At 45.1% G+C, this 15,764-nt stretch overlaps 1 protein-coding gene across 1 annotated transcript in view; it reads left to right on the forward strand.

Moving 5' to 3' along the window:
• Positions 1-9,240, forward strand: part of LOC136634524 (mediator of RNA polymerase II transcription subunit 13-like) — a 194,620-nt gene extending 185,380 nt beyond the window's left edge. Inside the window, exons 27-31 of the mRNA XM_066610068.1 lie at positions 188-364; positions 3,127-3,281; positions 6,936-7,097; positions 8,019-8,131; positions 9,042-9,240. Of these exons, the coding sequence (XP_066466165.1) occupies positions 188-364; positions 3,127-3,281; positions 6,936-7,097; positions 8,019-8,131; positions 9,042-9,174 (740 nt within the window). The 3' untranslated portion in view covers positions 9,175-9,240. The remainder of the gene's footprint in view (positions 1-187; positions 365-3,126; positions 3,282-6,935; positions 7,098-8,018; positions 8,132-9,041) is intronic.
• Positions 9,241-15,764: the final 6,524 nt, after the last annotated feature.

Raw genomic sequence — 15,764 nt, forward strand, 5'->3', positions numbered from 1 at the left:
CCAGAGGTCTAGCAAATCGCTACTAGTCACGATGGCTATGCGCTACCTCCCAATTCAGTGAGAAGGTGTCTCTGAATCCCAATTGCCCCACCATCCCATCAGCCACATTTCCATCTCTGGGAGGATCGAGTACTAGGAGCATTCTCAAGTCTGTGACATGAGCATCCTACTGTGCCTCGCTCTACAGATGCCGTCACCATGGGATCCGTGTTCGGCCGCGGCACTGCCCTGAACTTGCAGTCATCCCAGCTGAATACCCCGCAGGACGCCTCTTGCACTCACATCTTGGTGTTTCCGACCTCGGCCACCATCCAGGTTGCTCCTGCAAACTATCCCAATGAAGATGGCTTCAGCCCCAATAATGGTAAGTCTGGCTTCTGCCCAAACACTCAGTGGCAAACCCTGCAAGTGTGTGTTTTATTCCTCATTCATGGGAGCAGCGTGCCCTGGATATTGTGATCTGCCGTTTCTGTTTAGCCACATGCTCTTGTGTCTTTAGCTAGGATGTCAAAGTGAACAGTGTTTGCCTGTAGTTGGTCCACGACAGCATTGTCACCTTTTGAGCTAGACAAACTGTGGTGATTATGTGCAGCAAGGGCTGATCACCTTCTGAAATAAACACATTGAAGAAGTATTTATGTTTTTTTCCAGGCTTGGCACAGACCTCCACAGTGCTCTTAAAACTGAGCCTGAAGCTCTAAGGCAGGGCCAGGAATGAGATTCTAGAGAGGTGGTAAGAAGGTGCAAAAGCAGGAGAGTAGGGGCGCTTCCGGGTGCGGAGCCAAACTCATGCCCAGGTCCAGACCTGCGCTCAGCCAACCCCTTTTGGCCCAGGGACCTCCAAAAGCTGGAGTATGCACTGCAGCAGAAAGGAAAGGAAAACACAGAAGCTATATTCCCTGAGCCTTTGCGGCACATGCCTGTACATTTCCATGTTTATCCTTCCAAACAGCCCTCTCAGTTTGTCTAGACGATGACTAGCCCGAGTGGGACACCTGGTCAGTTGCATGGCTGAGTGGAGATTTGGCCTTGGACAATTCACTGAGTCAGGCTGGCCATGGTTGCCACTGCACCGGTCAGCTTGACTTGGTGAGTAGTCCAAGGCCAAATCCCCAACGCACTGGCTTTCTAAGCATCAGTGTTCATGCAGCACCTTGTAGAGTTAGGTCTTAAAGACAGCGTCTCTGGATAGTGCCTGATGTGGAAAAACACACCCTCTTTGTTTTTTGGATGTACTGTACTGTGGAATCAAAACTGTATTGATCACTGCTGTAGTTACAGTTAACGGTATAAATCAGTTACCTGATTCTTTAACATCTCTTCCCAGTGACTTGCTCAACTATTTGATGGGAGGGGCAACTACAAAGAGGGTTAACTATTGTGTTACGAAGCAGAGTTGCAAAGTACTACCCCGGGTTCTTCTCTCTTAAACAGAGAACGAGTCTGCTTTGATCTGCTTCTGGAATTTAGTGGGCCTCACAGGGGAAGCCTCCCCCTTACGCACATGTGCTGCTGTTCTTTCATGCCCCCCCAATCCCTCCTGAACACGATGCTTACCAATGTTTAACCCACATTAAACCTGGCCGTTCAGGTCTCGCGTGCTAATTGGAGCCATGTCCAAAGGCAAGCGTTGTCCAAAAGGGCGTTAGATTTAATTTTCTCAGCTCTGCTCTGTGTTTAATGATTAAAAAGCCTCCGCAGCCTATTAGGCCTCTCATTTGTACCTTGGAGACCACGCTTGTTTGGGTTAGTGCATCGAGCTTGTGGGAGGAACTCTTAATAAGGCAGGCTGTGTTACTGGCAGTTGCCGTCTGCTGTTCTTTGTAGGAGGGACAAACTTGTGTGTCGGACGAGAAGCATTATTGTAATAAATTGGGCAGCTGTTCCCTTAACTTCTCTGCTACAAAACAACCGAAAGCATTTTCTGGGAACCTGAGAAGATTCGGGACCAAGCCTGTGCTTGTCTTGCCAAAATGAAAATTGCACTTGCCGGTTTTTTGTGGGCCTTGCCATGCCCAACTCCCTAGACAGCCTCTTGAGGAGACAGTGAACAGGGGCAAAGGTGTTCACCTATTCAGAGTGAGGGCGATGCTTCCCGTCATCACTCTGAATGGGCGTGTTTTTGAGCTGGCTACGTGATCCTTGATTGGCAGAGGCCATGTAATCAGGAAGGAGGAGAACATGGCTGAAGCATGCCAAAAAAATCACTTGCAGAATTTTTGGCTCACTCCAACATACAAAGGTATTTAGTTGGCTTCCACTACCACAGTTTCTCTCTGCCCTCGTATGACAGCGTTCTCGGTTCATGTTTTCAATGGTGTCTCTGTAGTGTGGAAACTGCATTGCATCATGTAAAGTTCTTTGGTTCCCTGTGTTTAAGTTAGCAACTTTTCATCATCTCAAGCAGTTGTGAAATAAAAACTTGCCTTTCAAAGAACTGAGCCAACAATAGTTTGAGATGCAGCAAAGCTCTCCTGCCTGAAATTATATTCGAAAATGGACTGACTGCAAATAAAAACTTTCCTTAGAACGTGGGTCTCCAAACCCCGACCCGGGGGCCAGATGTGTCCCACGGCCAGCCTCAGTCCGACCCGCGGCCAGCCTCTTGTCCCCTGAAAGCCTCTGGCCCACTTGGCTGAACATGACTGGTTGCATCTGGAAGGTGTTCTAAGGGCCAGAGAGTTTGAATGAATGAGCCCATTCATTCATTTATTCACTCATCTAAGTTCCATCTCTAATTTATTTATATAAATTTTATATTTAAAGTTTTTTTCCGGCCCTTAGCACCTTGCCTGATATTTGATGCGGCCCTCTGGCCAAAATGTTTGGAGACCCCTGCTTTAGAGGATCATGAGGTATCACCATTTTTGTGTCACTAGAGCAAAGGAACGGTCATAAGCATTTCTTGCAGCTGCTGGAGGCAGGGGATTGTGGCAAGGAAAGAAAGCAGAACAGGTGTGTCGTAGGATGAGCAAGCCTTTCTCTTGAGTGAGCCTCAAAGAGCCAGGCACAGATCCAGCAAGAGATGAAGGTGGTTTGGGAATGTGTCATCCCTCTGGATAGTCCTGGTGGTTGAAGGCATTCCTCAAAACTAAGGTGCTTTCTCTTTGTTTGCCTCTCCTTCAGATGACATGTTCGACCTTCCATTCCCGGATGACATGGACAATGACATTGGAATTCTAATCACTGGGAATCTCCACTCATCTCCAAACTCCTCTCCTGTCCCTTCCCCTGGCTCTCCTTCTGGGATTGGAGTAGGACCATCCTTCCAGCATAGCCGGGTGAGTGCCTTACAGGTTTTTTTTAAATGTGTGTGTGTTCCTCAGTCATTCCACGAGCCCCGTCTTGTCTCTGCACCAGCTGCATCTTCACCAGAAAAAGGGCCATGGAGCACGAAAGGTTCATGTGGGAGAAGCATCCTGGCTCCAAGACACATAGTTCTGTAAAGGTCATAACCAGCTGATTGGGCCTGGAAGCATACCAGTAGCCATCCATTCTAGCAAAGGACCTGTGTAATATGGTCAGACCAGTGAACACTTGAAATCACCTTGATAATTGTGTTTGATATTAACTGAAGCTCATGCACAGCCGTCAAAGACAGTCTCTTGGGTTACAGTAGTCCAGCTGCTCATGTAAGGGAAGCTACTTTGAAACCCTATGGCTTCAGATTTCTCAGAAGTAGTGTGGCTTCCATTTCTTTTTTTCTCCGAACTCTGCCACAAGCTGCTTGATTTGAGGTTTGGGGGTAATTCTGGTCAGGTTCAGACAGAACACTACATGTTACGTGAACCCCCCAGCGCAACCTCTCGCATTGACCAGAAGAGTGAAACCTTTTGCTTTCCCTTTAAAAAAACAAAACCATAGTTCTCTATTACATATGAACCTGAAGATCTGTGGTTTTACTGATCATAATTGGAACAAGCCAGGATAGAAAAATAAACAAAGCCCTGTTATGTTTGTTTTTCCCTTTGGGCGGGTGCAGGGGGGGGAGAAAGAGAGAGAGACTGGCCTAGTGTCACTAAGTAAGCTTCATGCCTGATTTGAACCTGGGTTCAGCATTTGGACCAGTGCACCACACTGGCTCTCAGTGTAAAGGGAAGCTGCACTGTCCTTTTTTTAAAATGAAAGCAGAGAATTTCACTCCAGCATGCATGAGAGGGGAAGAGGCATGCACACTACTCCCTTTTCGGTTTAGTGCTGAACCATGGTTTAGCATCAGTGCATGAATTGGGACCATCTTGTACTTCACTGTGTGATCTTAGAAGCAAAGGATGATCCTGGTACTTTAACACAATGGTTGTTTTTTTTTTCTTTTTTCTTTTTTCCAAGCTGCACTGAATAGCCCTTGGGAGCCCTATTTGAGGACTTTCCTGGAAGTGAGCTAGATTAAAGTCTCCCCAGAAGATTTGCTATAGGTGGAGAGACTCTCTTCTCCCACCCCCACCCCCCCCACCCCCATGAATGGCAAAAGAACATGTTTGGAACTGCAACATCTCCAGCTGCGGGGCTTTTTATGCAAATACTGTTTTCTTAGCCCAGGGTGCTTGCCACTCAGTAGTTAATTTTCCTTAAAGTGGCTTTTAAGAAGCTGGTTCCAGCAGCAAAGCTTATTCAAAATGCAAATTAATTTTTTGCTAATTTCAGAAAGTCGGGTTCTTTAAACTCAAACACAGCATAGTGTTGAAGTGCTTAGCAGAGCTTCCCGCTTGCGATCTCTGTTGCGAAGCACTTCAGCAGCTTCTTACGCATGTCCATCATCCTTTGCTGAGAAAATTGACAGAACCTGCAGGCGCGTATTTTTGACACAACGGCAGTAACAGTGGGATTTTTTTTTCCAAGAGAGAGTATTTGTCTCCTCTTTCAATAAACAGAGGATAATTGGGGGGGGGGGGGGGAGATAAATTCAGTGGAATGCTTGTGATGATGTTGCCCTGATAAAGCATCTCTTCCCAGCAACAGCAAGGCAAGCTTCTTTTTCCCCTTTTTCTCAGAGTTCAGTGGCTCTTTAAGTTTTGAGAGTTACGAGTTTACTCTAGTGGCAGATACCAGCGTGAAGTAGGCTATTTTGCTAAGCTGCCTTATGGGACCTGCGTTGAGGGTGTGAATTTCCTTTTGGGCTCCCAATTTATTACTTATTTTTGCACATTACACCATCCTTCCTCCAAGGAGCTCAAGGTAGTGTACATAATTCCTTCCTTTTGTCCTCACAACAACCCTGTGAGGTAGATGAGGCTGAGAAAGAGTAGCTGGCCCAAGGTCACCTAGAAAGCTTCATGGTTGAACAGAGTTTTGAACCTGGGTCTTCCAGGTTGCTCGAACCACAAACTCCCAAACCAAATATGAACCTGCTCTAATTCTCCTGACTACCATATGTGATCCTTAGTGGCTGGCTTTGGAATCGGGAACAATAATTTGTATGGCTTTTGGTGGGTAGTGGTGGATGGTTAAACCGCTTTGTGAACTTTTTGTTGAAAAGCGGTATATAAATACTGTTAATAATAATAATAATAATAATAATGGTGGTGTCCAATTTCAGAGGTTCCTGTATTGCAGTGTGTGCCCCTCCCCACACACGGGACACACTAAGAGCGTAACTGTGTTAGTTTTGTCTTTTTCTCGTCGTGATCCCACCCCTTCCAAATGGGGCATTGTGACCCCATTGGGGTCATGACCCACAGGTTGAAGAACACTACTTTATCACCAGCCTGCATTGCTTCAGTTGCTGCTGTAATGAGATGGGCGATCTGAGGGGCTTCGTTAACCAAACGTGGCCTTTTCTAGGTGACTGCCTTTTTGCAGCCGCTGGTTTAACAATTAACGCAAGCCTGGTAATTGAGGTGTAATTTTTGCTGTTAACAAAAGCGGCAGTGTGCCTTGGTTGTCCCTCCACCCCGGTCACGGGAGGGCACCTTTCCGTCCATGCGCCTTGTAACTGAATGCCAGAATCTATGGGCTGTTTTCAGCCAGGCAAGCTTTGATGTGAAATTAAGACATTAAACACGGAGAGACTAGCAACTCTGAGGGCAAGCCCGGAGGACTCAAATAAAATAATTCAGCTGAAAGCTGAAAAGGTACCGTCCTTTTTACCATGTTGGGTGGCTTGGTGAGTTAGCAAAGAATGTATCAGGTTGTGCTGAACGATTTTAAAGTTATTTGCAGTCTTGGGGGCACTCTGGGGACTCATGATATCAATAAAAGCAAATCAGTGCAGGAGCAGGGTAAACCAGAAATCCCCCTAAACCAGAAACAGCAGCTTGAGTAACAGAGAACTTGGGGAAGACTCGGCAAGAAGAGGCAGCCCTTCAACTTCTAGCGGAACTCTGGCAAGGAGGAGGGAGATACATACTAAAGACAGAGCATTTTGCTCAGCAGGGGCTGCTGCTGACAAAGCCCTGTTGCACGTTCCCACTATCCGAACTTGAGAGGGAGGTGAGGCATGCAGGAGAACCTCCTTCCCTGGTCTTAGATTCGTATGGAAGGAAGGCACTTCCCGGTCTCTTGGCTGTATGCCCTTTTAGGCTCTGCAAGATAATTGCTAGCACTTTGAATCGAACTGGGAACTAAACCAGTAACCAGTGCAGCTGGAGCGAGAATGACAAGAAGCGGTCATGTCATACCTCCATGACAGCCAGGTCAGCTGCAGTTTTGCATCAGCCACCATTTCCAAAGGTATCTTCAAGGGCCTCCCCTGCTTAGGGAGCTTTGTGTCAAACCAGTTGTGGGGTTGACAGAGGCGTGCACAAAACAAATGGATGTTGCCAACTGAAGCTGGCAAAGCCACACCTCCTGAGGTCACACCTGCAAGATTGTCAATTCTGTTTGCCAGGGCCTGCAATGATATTTCCATCTGAAAGTTCTCTCCCATTGGCTTTCACCTACACGCTGTCGGCTTGCTTTGCCACCAAACTCATCATTTCGTCTTCTCCTTCCTCCAGAGCCAAGGAGAACGTCTCCTCTCCCGGGAAGCTCCTGAAGAGCTGAAGCAGCAGCCTCTGGCGTTGGGGTACTTTGTGTCCACTGCCAAAGCCGAGAACCTTCCGCAGTGGTTCTGGTCGTCCTGTCCGCAGGCCCAGAACCAGTGTCCCCTCTTTCTGAAGGTTTGTGGAATATCTTGGCCCCAAGAGGGAAGAGGGTAGCCCTACTTTTTTACTGGCAACCTGCCACCCAGGCACTTGCTGGTGTCTTCCTGGTGCTCGTTTCTGCAGAGAGCTGAACTTCCAGGGCGTCTGGGCACACCTGTTGAGGTTTAACTCTTTTGATCAACTAAAAAGATGCCTCTAATTTAATTGGTCAGCAAATGAAAATGTTTTTTAAAAACTTACGTCAACTCAAGTGCTTATAAAATAGTCTGTGCCTAAAACTCTCCTAGGAGGCATTCCCTCCTGCGTGTGAGAGAGTGCTGGTTTTGTAAGACATCTACTGTGGTGTGTGCATAGACCATCTGAAAACTGTCCTTTTGAGTTATTGAGTATTTTTCTTGAGAATTTGTTTTCTGATATGCAGATCTAATTGACTGAGTGGAAAACTAAGATCTCTTTAATCCATTTCTGCCTGACCCTCAGGTGTACACATTTGATCCCTGTAGCATATATGCAACGGGGCAGAAGTGGCTTAAGGTGCCAGGTTCACACCCCAGCATCTAAAGGGAGGGCAGCTTAGATGATAGGGTTTCAGCCTAGAGACTCTCCACTGTACCTGGAGATGATGTTGGGGAGTGATCCTGGGACCTTCTGAATGCAAATCAAGTGCTCTCTAGAGCTGAGCAATGCCCCCTTCCCCAGCAGATGTTGCCCTGCTTGCTTTCATCTGCAGACAGTGCTATATTCTAGACACAGCTATAGTAAGGCCCAGATAGGAGAGCTTGGCGTACTGGTTTATGAGGTTGCTCCCCAGCATTCTCCTAGAATTTGCCACCCGGTTGTACTCAAAAGTCCCTCAGGCCTCGTTTTCAGTCTCTGATTGAAGAAGGCCCTCAGTATGGAGAATAATCATGACCCCGTGTGTCTCCTCTTTTGCAGGCATCGCTGCACCACCACATCTCTGTTGCACAGACAGACGAGCTCCTCCCTTCCCGGAACACTCAGAGGGTCCCTCACCCCTTGGACTCTAAAACCACGTCGGATGTCCTGAGGTAAGAGGTCCCGCTCCAGGTCCCGCTGTCCGTCCCCCCCAAACCCTGGCAATGCAAACTTTGCTCTTTTCAAGCCGTTGCTCTTTGAAGCTTTTCTTCACTTTTAAAGGATCCACCAGCTTATTCTGCAGATTTTTGGAGGAAGGGTATGTGCAGAGAACTAAAGGGTATTCCCAGTGTTTCCCCACCTCTCTTAGGAAACCAAAGCTATATGTCAGGGGTGGCCAAATTTGCTTAGAGCCGCATACAATAAACGTCACGTGTTTGAGAGCTGCAATATTTAAGAAGCATTTGCATATATTTACGCACTATGAACATTAGATTTCCATTTTAATCCAGTGGACCCTTGAGTTTATTTCCTGTAAATAATTATCAAGCTTGAAATTTTTAAAATTTACGTTTTATATTACTTGTGCTGCAAAAGAGGAACTCAGCCAACATATTTCCACGATCCACACGTGGAATATCAAGTAGCCGCATGTGGCCCGCAAGCCACAGCTTGGCCATCCCTGGCAGTCAAAACTTTGTCCAGTCTCTTGTATGGTGTTGGCCACACTTGTTAGAGTTACGGTTTGACCGCCCCTCGTATGTACTGTAGTAAGGTTTCTGATTCTACTTGCTACTCAGGGGAGGAAAAAAAAAGCCCTTCTTTCTGATCAGGAGCAAAAGAGGGCCACTAAAATGCTTAAGGGGTGGAGTAGCTTCCTTGCAAGGGAAGGCTATATGGTTGGGGGCTTTTGGTTTAGAAAGAGGAAGGCTAATAGAGAGAAGTGACTGGGACTGATACTTTCTCCCTTTTCCACAATGCCAAGTACATGGCTGGGGGGGGGGGGGCTTGTGCCTCCTACCTTAGCAGGGCTGCTCTTGAACTGATTTTGGTTTTCTTTCCCCCCCCCCCCCCATCCTCTAGGTTTGTTTTGGAACAATACAATGCACTGTCCTGGCTCACGTGCAACCCTGCAACACAGGATCGCAGCTCCTGCCTTCCTATCCACTTTGTGGTGCTGACACAGCTATACAATGCCATCATGAACATCCTTTAGTACCCATCAGGCGCCTGGCTGATCGTCCCCTTTGACCTGAGAACCCATGCCGTGTCCCGTCAGGAGTTGGACCTCTTCAGAATGCCCTCCAAGGGCTCCGAGTGGGATACGAGGAGGGTTGCCCGGCGGAGCACCCCAGCACTTCTGTCTGAAATCTCAGGCAGCGGATGTATTTACAACCTCGCGACTGTTACTTTTGGTGACTGAACATAACGGACCGTGGAGGAGGCAGTCTCCTCCTCGCTCTCCCACGTGCAGATCTCTGCGGCGGAGGAACAGGGGAGCATCCAGCTTCCGAAGCGAAACAGGGCCACGACCAGCTTTGGCTGGCCCAGTGCTGCAATGTTCTTGCTAACTGCGAGATGGGACTTTGCTGCAGAGAAGACCCAAGTCTAGTCGTTTATAAATAGTGGAATATTCTGTCTACCTGGAATTCCTGTCGGAGTGGATTGGAATGAATGCATGCATTTTGTTACCTGTCCATGTAGATGCGAATGGTCTGGAGATGCTCTTTAATTTTTCTTTTTGTTCTTTTGTTTTTGTTTTAATTTATTTATCGGGGCTGTTTTTAAATTATAGCGGACCAGGTACAATAAGTGATCCAGCTCCGTTCCGCTTGGAACTATTTATCGACATACCTCTCTTGCTTTTCTGACCTAGAAATTGGGGCAAAACCGTATCGGACCCAACTCTGCTTAGAGCCAGTCGGGAAGGTCTCTAGGAGTCGCCATATTCTTGTGGACCTTTTTTTTTTTGGGGGGGGGGGGGTGTTAAGGAATTCTGTCAGTAGGAAGATTTAAAGAAATCTGATAAATGAGAACATAGTACAGGATAACCAAGACTGAGTGGAAGACAAATTGAGAGGCAGGGATTGATTTCAAGGAGTTTTGGACAGATTGGGAAAATATTCCAGTGCCCTCAGTCACTCAGAAACCAGGCTAGGCAAATTCTCCCAAAAGTATTTTTTTTTAAAGAGCAAAGCACCAAACTACTTTTTGTTTACGCTTGATCAGTTCCGCATCTGGTGTGCTTTTTCTGTCTCAGAGGAAAAAATATTTCAATAATTTTTTTTTTTTAGTTTATAGCATTAAATTAGTACTTGAAAGTGGAAACCACTGTGGTGGTGTGGGGGGGGGGGGAGAAGACTTGGTTTCATCAAAATGTTTGCCATTTAAAAAAAGGAAAAGAAATAGTATTTTTTATGACTCCTGAATTCTAGGATTTGAGAGGTTTATAATGTAAACTTCCGTTTCCTAGCATTCTTTCTTCATTGCACTGTGCGGCAAAGAGGGGGGGCTCCTAAGAGGAGTCTGGCCAAGGGGAGCCGGCTGGCTGGGACACTCTCACCATTTTTGAAGTTCTTCCGAAAGTCCTATCTTCTTCTGGTTAAAAAAAATAATTAAAAATTTCTATGAATCTAAAGAAATATTTTTTTCTGGGGATGATGTAAGGTTTAAAACTAAATTTATTATGGGGGAAAAATTAATCCCACATGCGGATTTGAGGGGGGGTGGGAGGGCGGGATTGGTCAGAGGTAGACCCTGTAAATGGATCATTTTATTCTCAAGCTTCCAGGCCTGCCTGGTGGAGAGAGAACCTTTGCAATGTACAGGTGGAGAATCCGATATATCAAAAACCATTTGTATCTAATGTACACAGTGTAAAATTTGATTTTAAGAATATCACAGAACTATTTTTTCTTAATCAGAAAAGAGAATTCTCAAAAGGCCTTTTGAAGAGCATTAAAAAGATGAAGATTGTAAAGTTGTATACAAAAAAAAAAAAGGAAATTAACTTGGTGAGGAAAAAAAAATCTTATGTAAAGTAAGCCTTTTACCACTTTTGGGATGATTTGTTCTCAAGATTTCACCGGAATTTTGGAATATACATGTTAGGTCAACCTAACTGTTTTTTATCAAGGGGTTTTTTTGGTCCCCCAGAGATCCAGTTCTAAATGCAAAAATTAAAATCCTTCCGACCCCCAAAGGAGGGGGAGGCGGGTAAAGTAAGGAGTAGTTTTCATCTGGTGTTTTTATTAATTTTTTTCTTTATTTTTTTAAGTTAAGAGAAAACTGGTAACATATTTATACATTTTTTGTGCAAAATTAAAATGAATGGCAATAGATTTTAAAAAGAAAAAGGAAAAAAAAACCTTATGTACTTCAGTGTGAAAGAAGTCTGTATAATATTTCCCTTTAAATATGCATTATTTTCCTTGTGAGTTTTTTACTGAATTAATCTGAAATGTACAAGCCCTGGATTTCCTACAGAGTGAAGAAGTTATTTTATTTTTATTTTTTTTTAATTTCTAATTTTGGAAATCATGCAGAAATCAGAATTATTACAGTTTGAGCAAAAGGGGGGGTTTGGGTGGTGGGCGGGAAGGGCGAGCAGGGAATGTCCAGCATGCTTGTATGTATATTTCAGAACCTTTTTTTAAATGTAAAAGCTGTACATTTCTTGAGGAGTTCTGATTTTTTTTTTTGGGTTTTTTTGTTCCCCCCCCCCTTGAGCAATTTTGCAGTGAGCCTCTTTTATATATAGCCAACAATTTGAAACAAAAAAACAAGAACTATGTGCAGTTCATTTTAAATCTTACAGTATATCGCTGGTACAATACACTAAAAAAAAACACAAAAAAAATAACAAAGACTTTGATAAAGAGGAGAAACAATAATAAAGACCTCCATTTTAAATGTCATTCATATATACCTTGTGGATGAGAGCTATATACTTTTACACACTTTTTTAGATGAATAAATTATTGAATTACTGAACTTTTGCCTGACTTTCTCACTCGGTTCTCTTTAGTGACTTGTCAAGGGCTTGTAAGCTTGTCCTGTGTGACAATGCATGCGCGGTACACGAGATCTGAAGTTTCTTGCACTTCTTGATTAAATGAATTGGGCCAGGACGACCCAATCCTGCAGTTGCACCGGTGCTGAAAAGTGGGATAGGACTGAGCCCTGAGTAAATTATACGTCCCGTGCTATACCTGCAGAAAATGGAACTTCCAGCTTTAGGATTGAAGCCTCTGGGGCCTCTCCAGTTGCCAGTGAATCTGTCCTGCTACCAGTTTCCAAGTTTTGCTTAGAAAGGGGACTGGCAGGTACAGCTAGATAACCCAAGTTGGAACTCCCGTGGAACTCCTTGCCACAGGATGTGGTGATGGCGTTTGACCTAGAGGCCATTAAAAGGGGATTGGACAGTTTGATGGATGGACTGTCCATCATAGGTTGCAAGCCATGATGGATTCTTGAATCTCCTGGTTCTAGAAGTAGGCTATCTGAGTACCAAATACAAGGGAATGGCGACAAAACAGAAGTCTCCTGTCTTGTGTGCTCCCTGAGTCACTGGTCGATATAGGAAGCTGGACAAGCTGGGCTTTGGCCTGCTCCAGCGGGTCTCTTCTGATGTTCTTATTAAGGATCTCTCTGGTCTGCAGCAATATTTAGTTACTCTTGGCTCTTTCCTACACCTTGCCAGGCTAGTTTTGTTTGCATTTTGAACACAAGTAGCAATGAATGGGGGTTCCAAAAGGATTCCTTCATCTGTTGCCCTGTTTTCTGTGGGGTGTTGGTTTTGGAACCAAAGGGAAAGGGGCAGTGAATAGGGCCCATTTGTATCCTGTTCATTTCGAAAACGAATGTGTTTTCTGGGCCCCAGGTAACGGCTCAGCCCTGCTGGTTCACAGCCTGTGGTCTGCAAAAGGCGACACATTGACACTGAGCAGGAGAAGATTTCTGGTTTTCATTATCTGGCTGGTCAAGGCAGGGCAGTCAGAAACCAGCCAACTGCGAGTCTGTGCCGCCCAAGTTTCCCCCCAGAGAAATAAACATTAGTTTTATGTCCAACCACTTGCTATTCTCAATGACAACAAAAGCCCTCAACATCCCCAAACAGGAACTCTTTGGTCTGCGAGGGCAGCTGATTTTCTCTGTGTTTGAAATGTGATCTTATCACTTTGGCAAATGTTTGCACGGGGCAAACTGCTGCTGCTGCTGCTGCCTTGAGGCCTGGAAGACTCTTGCTCGGAAAGCTCGTGAGCCTCAAAGAACTTTCTCCCCTTCTCGGTTTCAGCAGCCCTGTTAACACACAAATCATATAATGGTCATTGATGCTCTGTTTTGATTTTTGCTTTCATTTTTTAAAGGCAAGAGAAAAAAAAAAACTTGCCAAGGAGGAGGGGGCAAGTGGAACTCTGGCTTTTCTCTGTGGGATGGAAGGCAGCTGACAGTACGATAAAGGCAAGTCAGTACAGAGCCACGGTTTAAAAACAAAATAAGCAACTAAAGGCTCGATCCTATCCAACTCTCCAGCCCTGGTGCAGCTGTGCTAGTAGGGTTTGCACTGCATCCTGTGGTGGAAGGGTAATTATGGAGGCCTTCACAAGGTAAGGGAACATCTGTTCCTTCACCTAGGGGCTGCATTGCAGCTGCACCAGGGCTGGAAAGTTGGATAGGATTGGGCCCTAAATTCTTAGCAGAAATAAGGTCTTAATGGATGTGTCGCGATGCCTCACCCACTGTTTACCCCACACTTTCCCCCAGGCCCAAATTCAGGTGTCCTAAATGATCTACCTATGGGAGGCTTTTTATTTCTAGAGTATTTCAATACTGCTTTTCAGACCTGTTCCCCAACCACTGGAAAAATGTTCCCTAAAATAGTGTAGCAGTAACAGCCGTGAAAACGCTATTCCTGTCCTAAAACGATTTGCAGAAACCAAAAAAAAAAAAAAAAAAAAGACAAGGGAGATACCAGCAACTGGCCTTTCGGGGAAAAACCTGTAAAGGGATGAATAGAGACAGTTGCTCTCCCCCTACTAAATTTAAGGGGTTCTTTGCCCCAGGTAGCAGGTTGCTTGTTGGAAATTAGCCCTTTTCTCCAGGGTTAATTTCCTTTTTAGAAACAGTGCCTGGGTCCTGTTTTGTGTGTTGGAAACTGGTCCGGTCCCTCCATGACGCCGAGTGAGGCAATTGTCTCAGGTAGCTCTCTCCCTGGTTTTGAAAGACAAATTTAGCATTCCGAGTTCTAATTAGAATTGCACTTCAGGATTCAGCTTCCTCCACAGGGTCTCCAGATGTTAAAGCAGTTGAGTAAGGAGCAAATGTGTCTCTCCTTCAGAGCACAGCCAGGTAAAAAAGCATGTGCCTGATTGCTAAAGAGTGGTGCTGCATTCCCCCACCGGTTCTCACGTTACAGCTGCTGTGGTATGGTTTGAGCCGTTGAGCATCTTTGCAGGACAATTTAGGTTCTAGAACAGTGGTCCTCAAACTGTTCGTGGCCCACCAAGTGGGTCGTGAGCCAATTTCAGGTGGGTCCCCATTCATTTCAATGTGTATTTTATTTTTAATATCTTAGATTTGTTGCTGCCATGGTATGAGACTGCATTTGGTGAAATGTTATAGATCTGTACTTTCAACAGGCTACTAAGTATATGCTTTTGAGAATAATAGTCAATGGGGCTTACTCATGGGTAAGTGGATAGGATTGCAGCCTTTGGGATGTTTGGAGTTTTTTTTAAACAGATCAGCAAGCTTGGGTGGGAGGGTTCTTCTTTATTTTAAATAAATTTTTTAACGTATAGTAAACCTTTGATTTTCTTTATTGATTTGATTTGGTTCGAATGGGGGGGGGGGGTGTTAGAAATTTCCCTGCTTAATGTTGTCACTTCCAGCCATGACATCACTTCCAGGTTAATGGCATCACTTCTAAGTTAATGATGTCACTTCTGGTGGTTCCCAACAGATGGTCACTCTAAAAAAAGTGGGTCCTGGTGCTCAAACGTTTGAGAACCATTGTTCTAGAACAGTGTTTCTCAAACTGGGTCAGGACCCACGAGGTGGGTTGCGAGCCAATTTCAGGTGGGTCCCCATTCATTTCAATATTTTATTTTTAATATCTTAGACTTGGCGCTGCCATGGTCTGTGACTGCATTTGGGGAAATGTTACAGGTCTGTACTTTGAACAAGCTACTATGTGTATTCTTTTAACAATGATAGTAAATGGGACTTACTCCTGGGTAAGTGTGGGTAGGATTGCAGCCTAGGATTGTTAAAAATTTTCCTGCTTGATGATGTCACTTTTAGTCATGGCATCACTTCCCGGTGGGTCCTGACAGATTCTCATTCTAAAAAGTGGGTCCCGGTGCTAAACGTGTGAGAACCAAATCTGTCATCCAAGCAGCAAGCTCGGCTTCTGGCTTGTCAACAAATAGCTAATGGCAACAGCATAAAATGAATACCATAAGAGAAGGCAGAGCTTTGGTGTGAAATGTTGTGTACGTGTTTTTACTTGCAGGATCTCTGCCTAGGAAATGTTTGCCTCTGCAAAAACACACTCACTGCTTGCACCACTCATTCAGGAATTGATGTCATGCTCAGGTGTGTCCACACAGGGGGCAGGCTTTGACAGCAAATCCATGAGCTTAACAACCAGATTTATGCACACTTGGAAGCCTTTCTTAGAGATTTCTGTGCCGATTGCTTAATTCTTGGGCATCCCATTGAGATATTTTCTTGTCCTATTTGTGTGTGTGTGTGTTTTCTGTTTGTGGGCTTTATGTTTTGGATTTGATTTTGGCACATTTA

This window comes from Tiliqua scincoides, chromosome 14 (genome assembly GCF_035046505.1).
Source record: "Tiliqua scincoides isolate rTilSci1 chromosome 14, rTilSci1.hap2, whole genome shotgun sequence".
Classification (NCBI taxonomy): Eukaryota; Metazoa; Chordata; class Lepidosauria; order Squamata; family Scincidae; genus Tiliqua; species Tiliqua scincoides.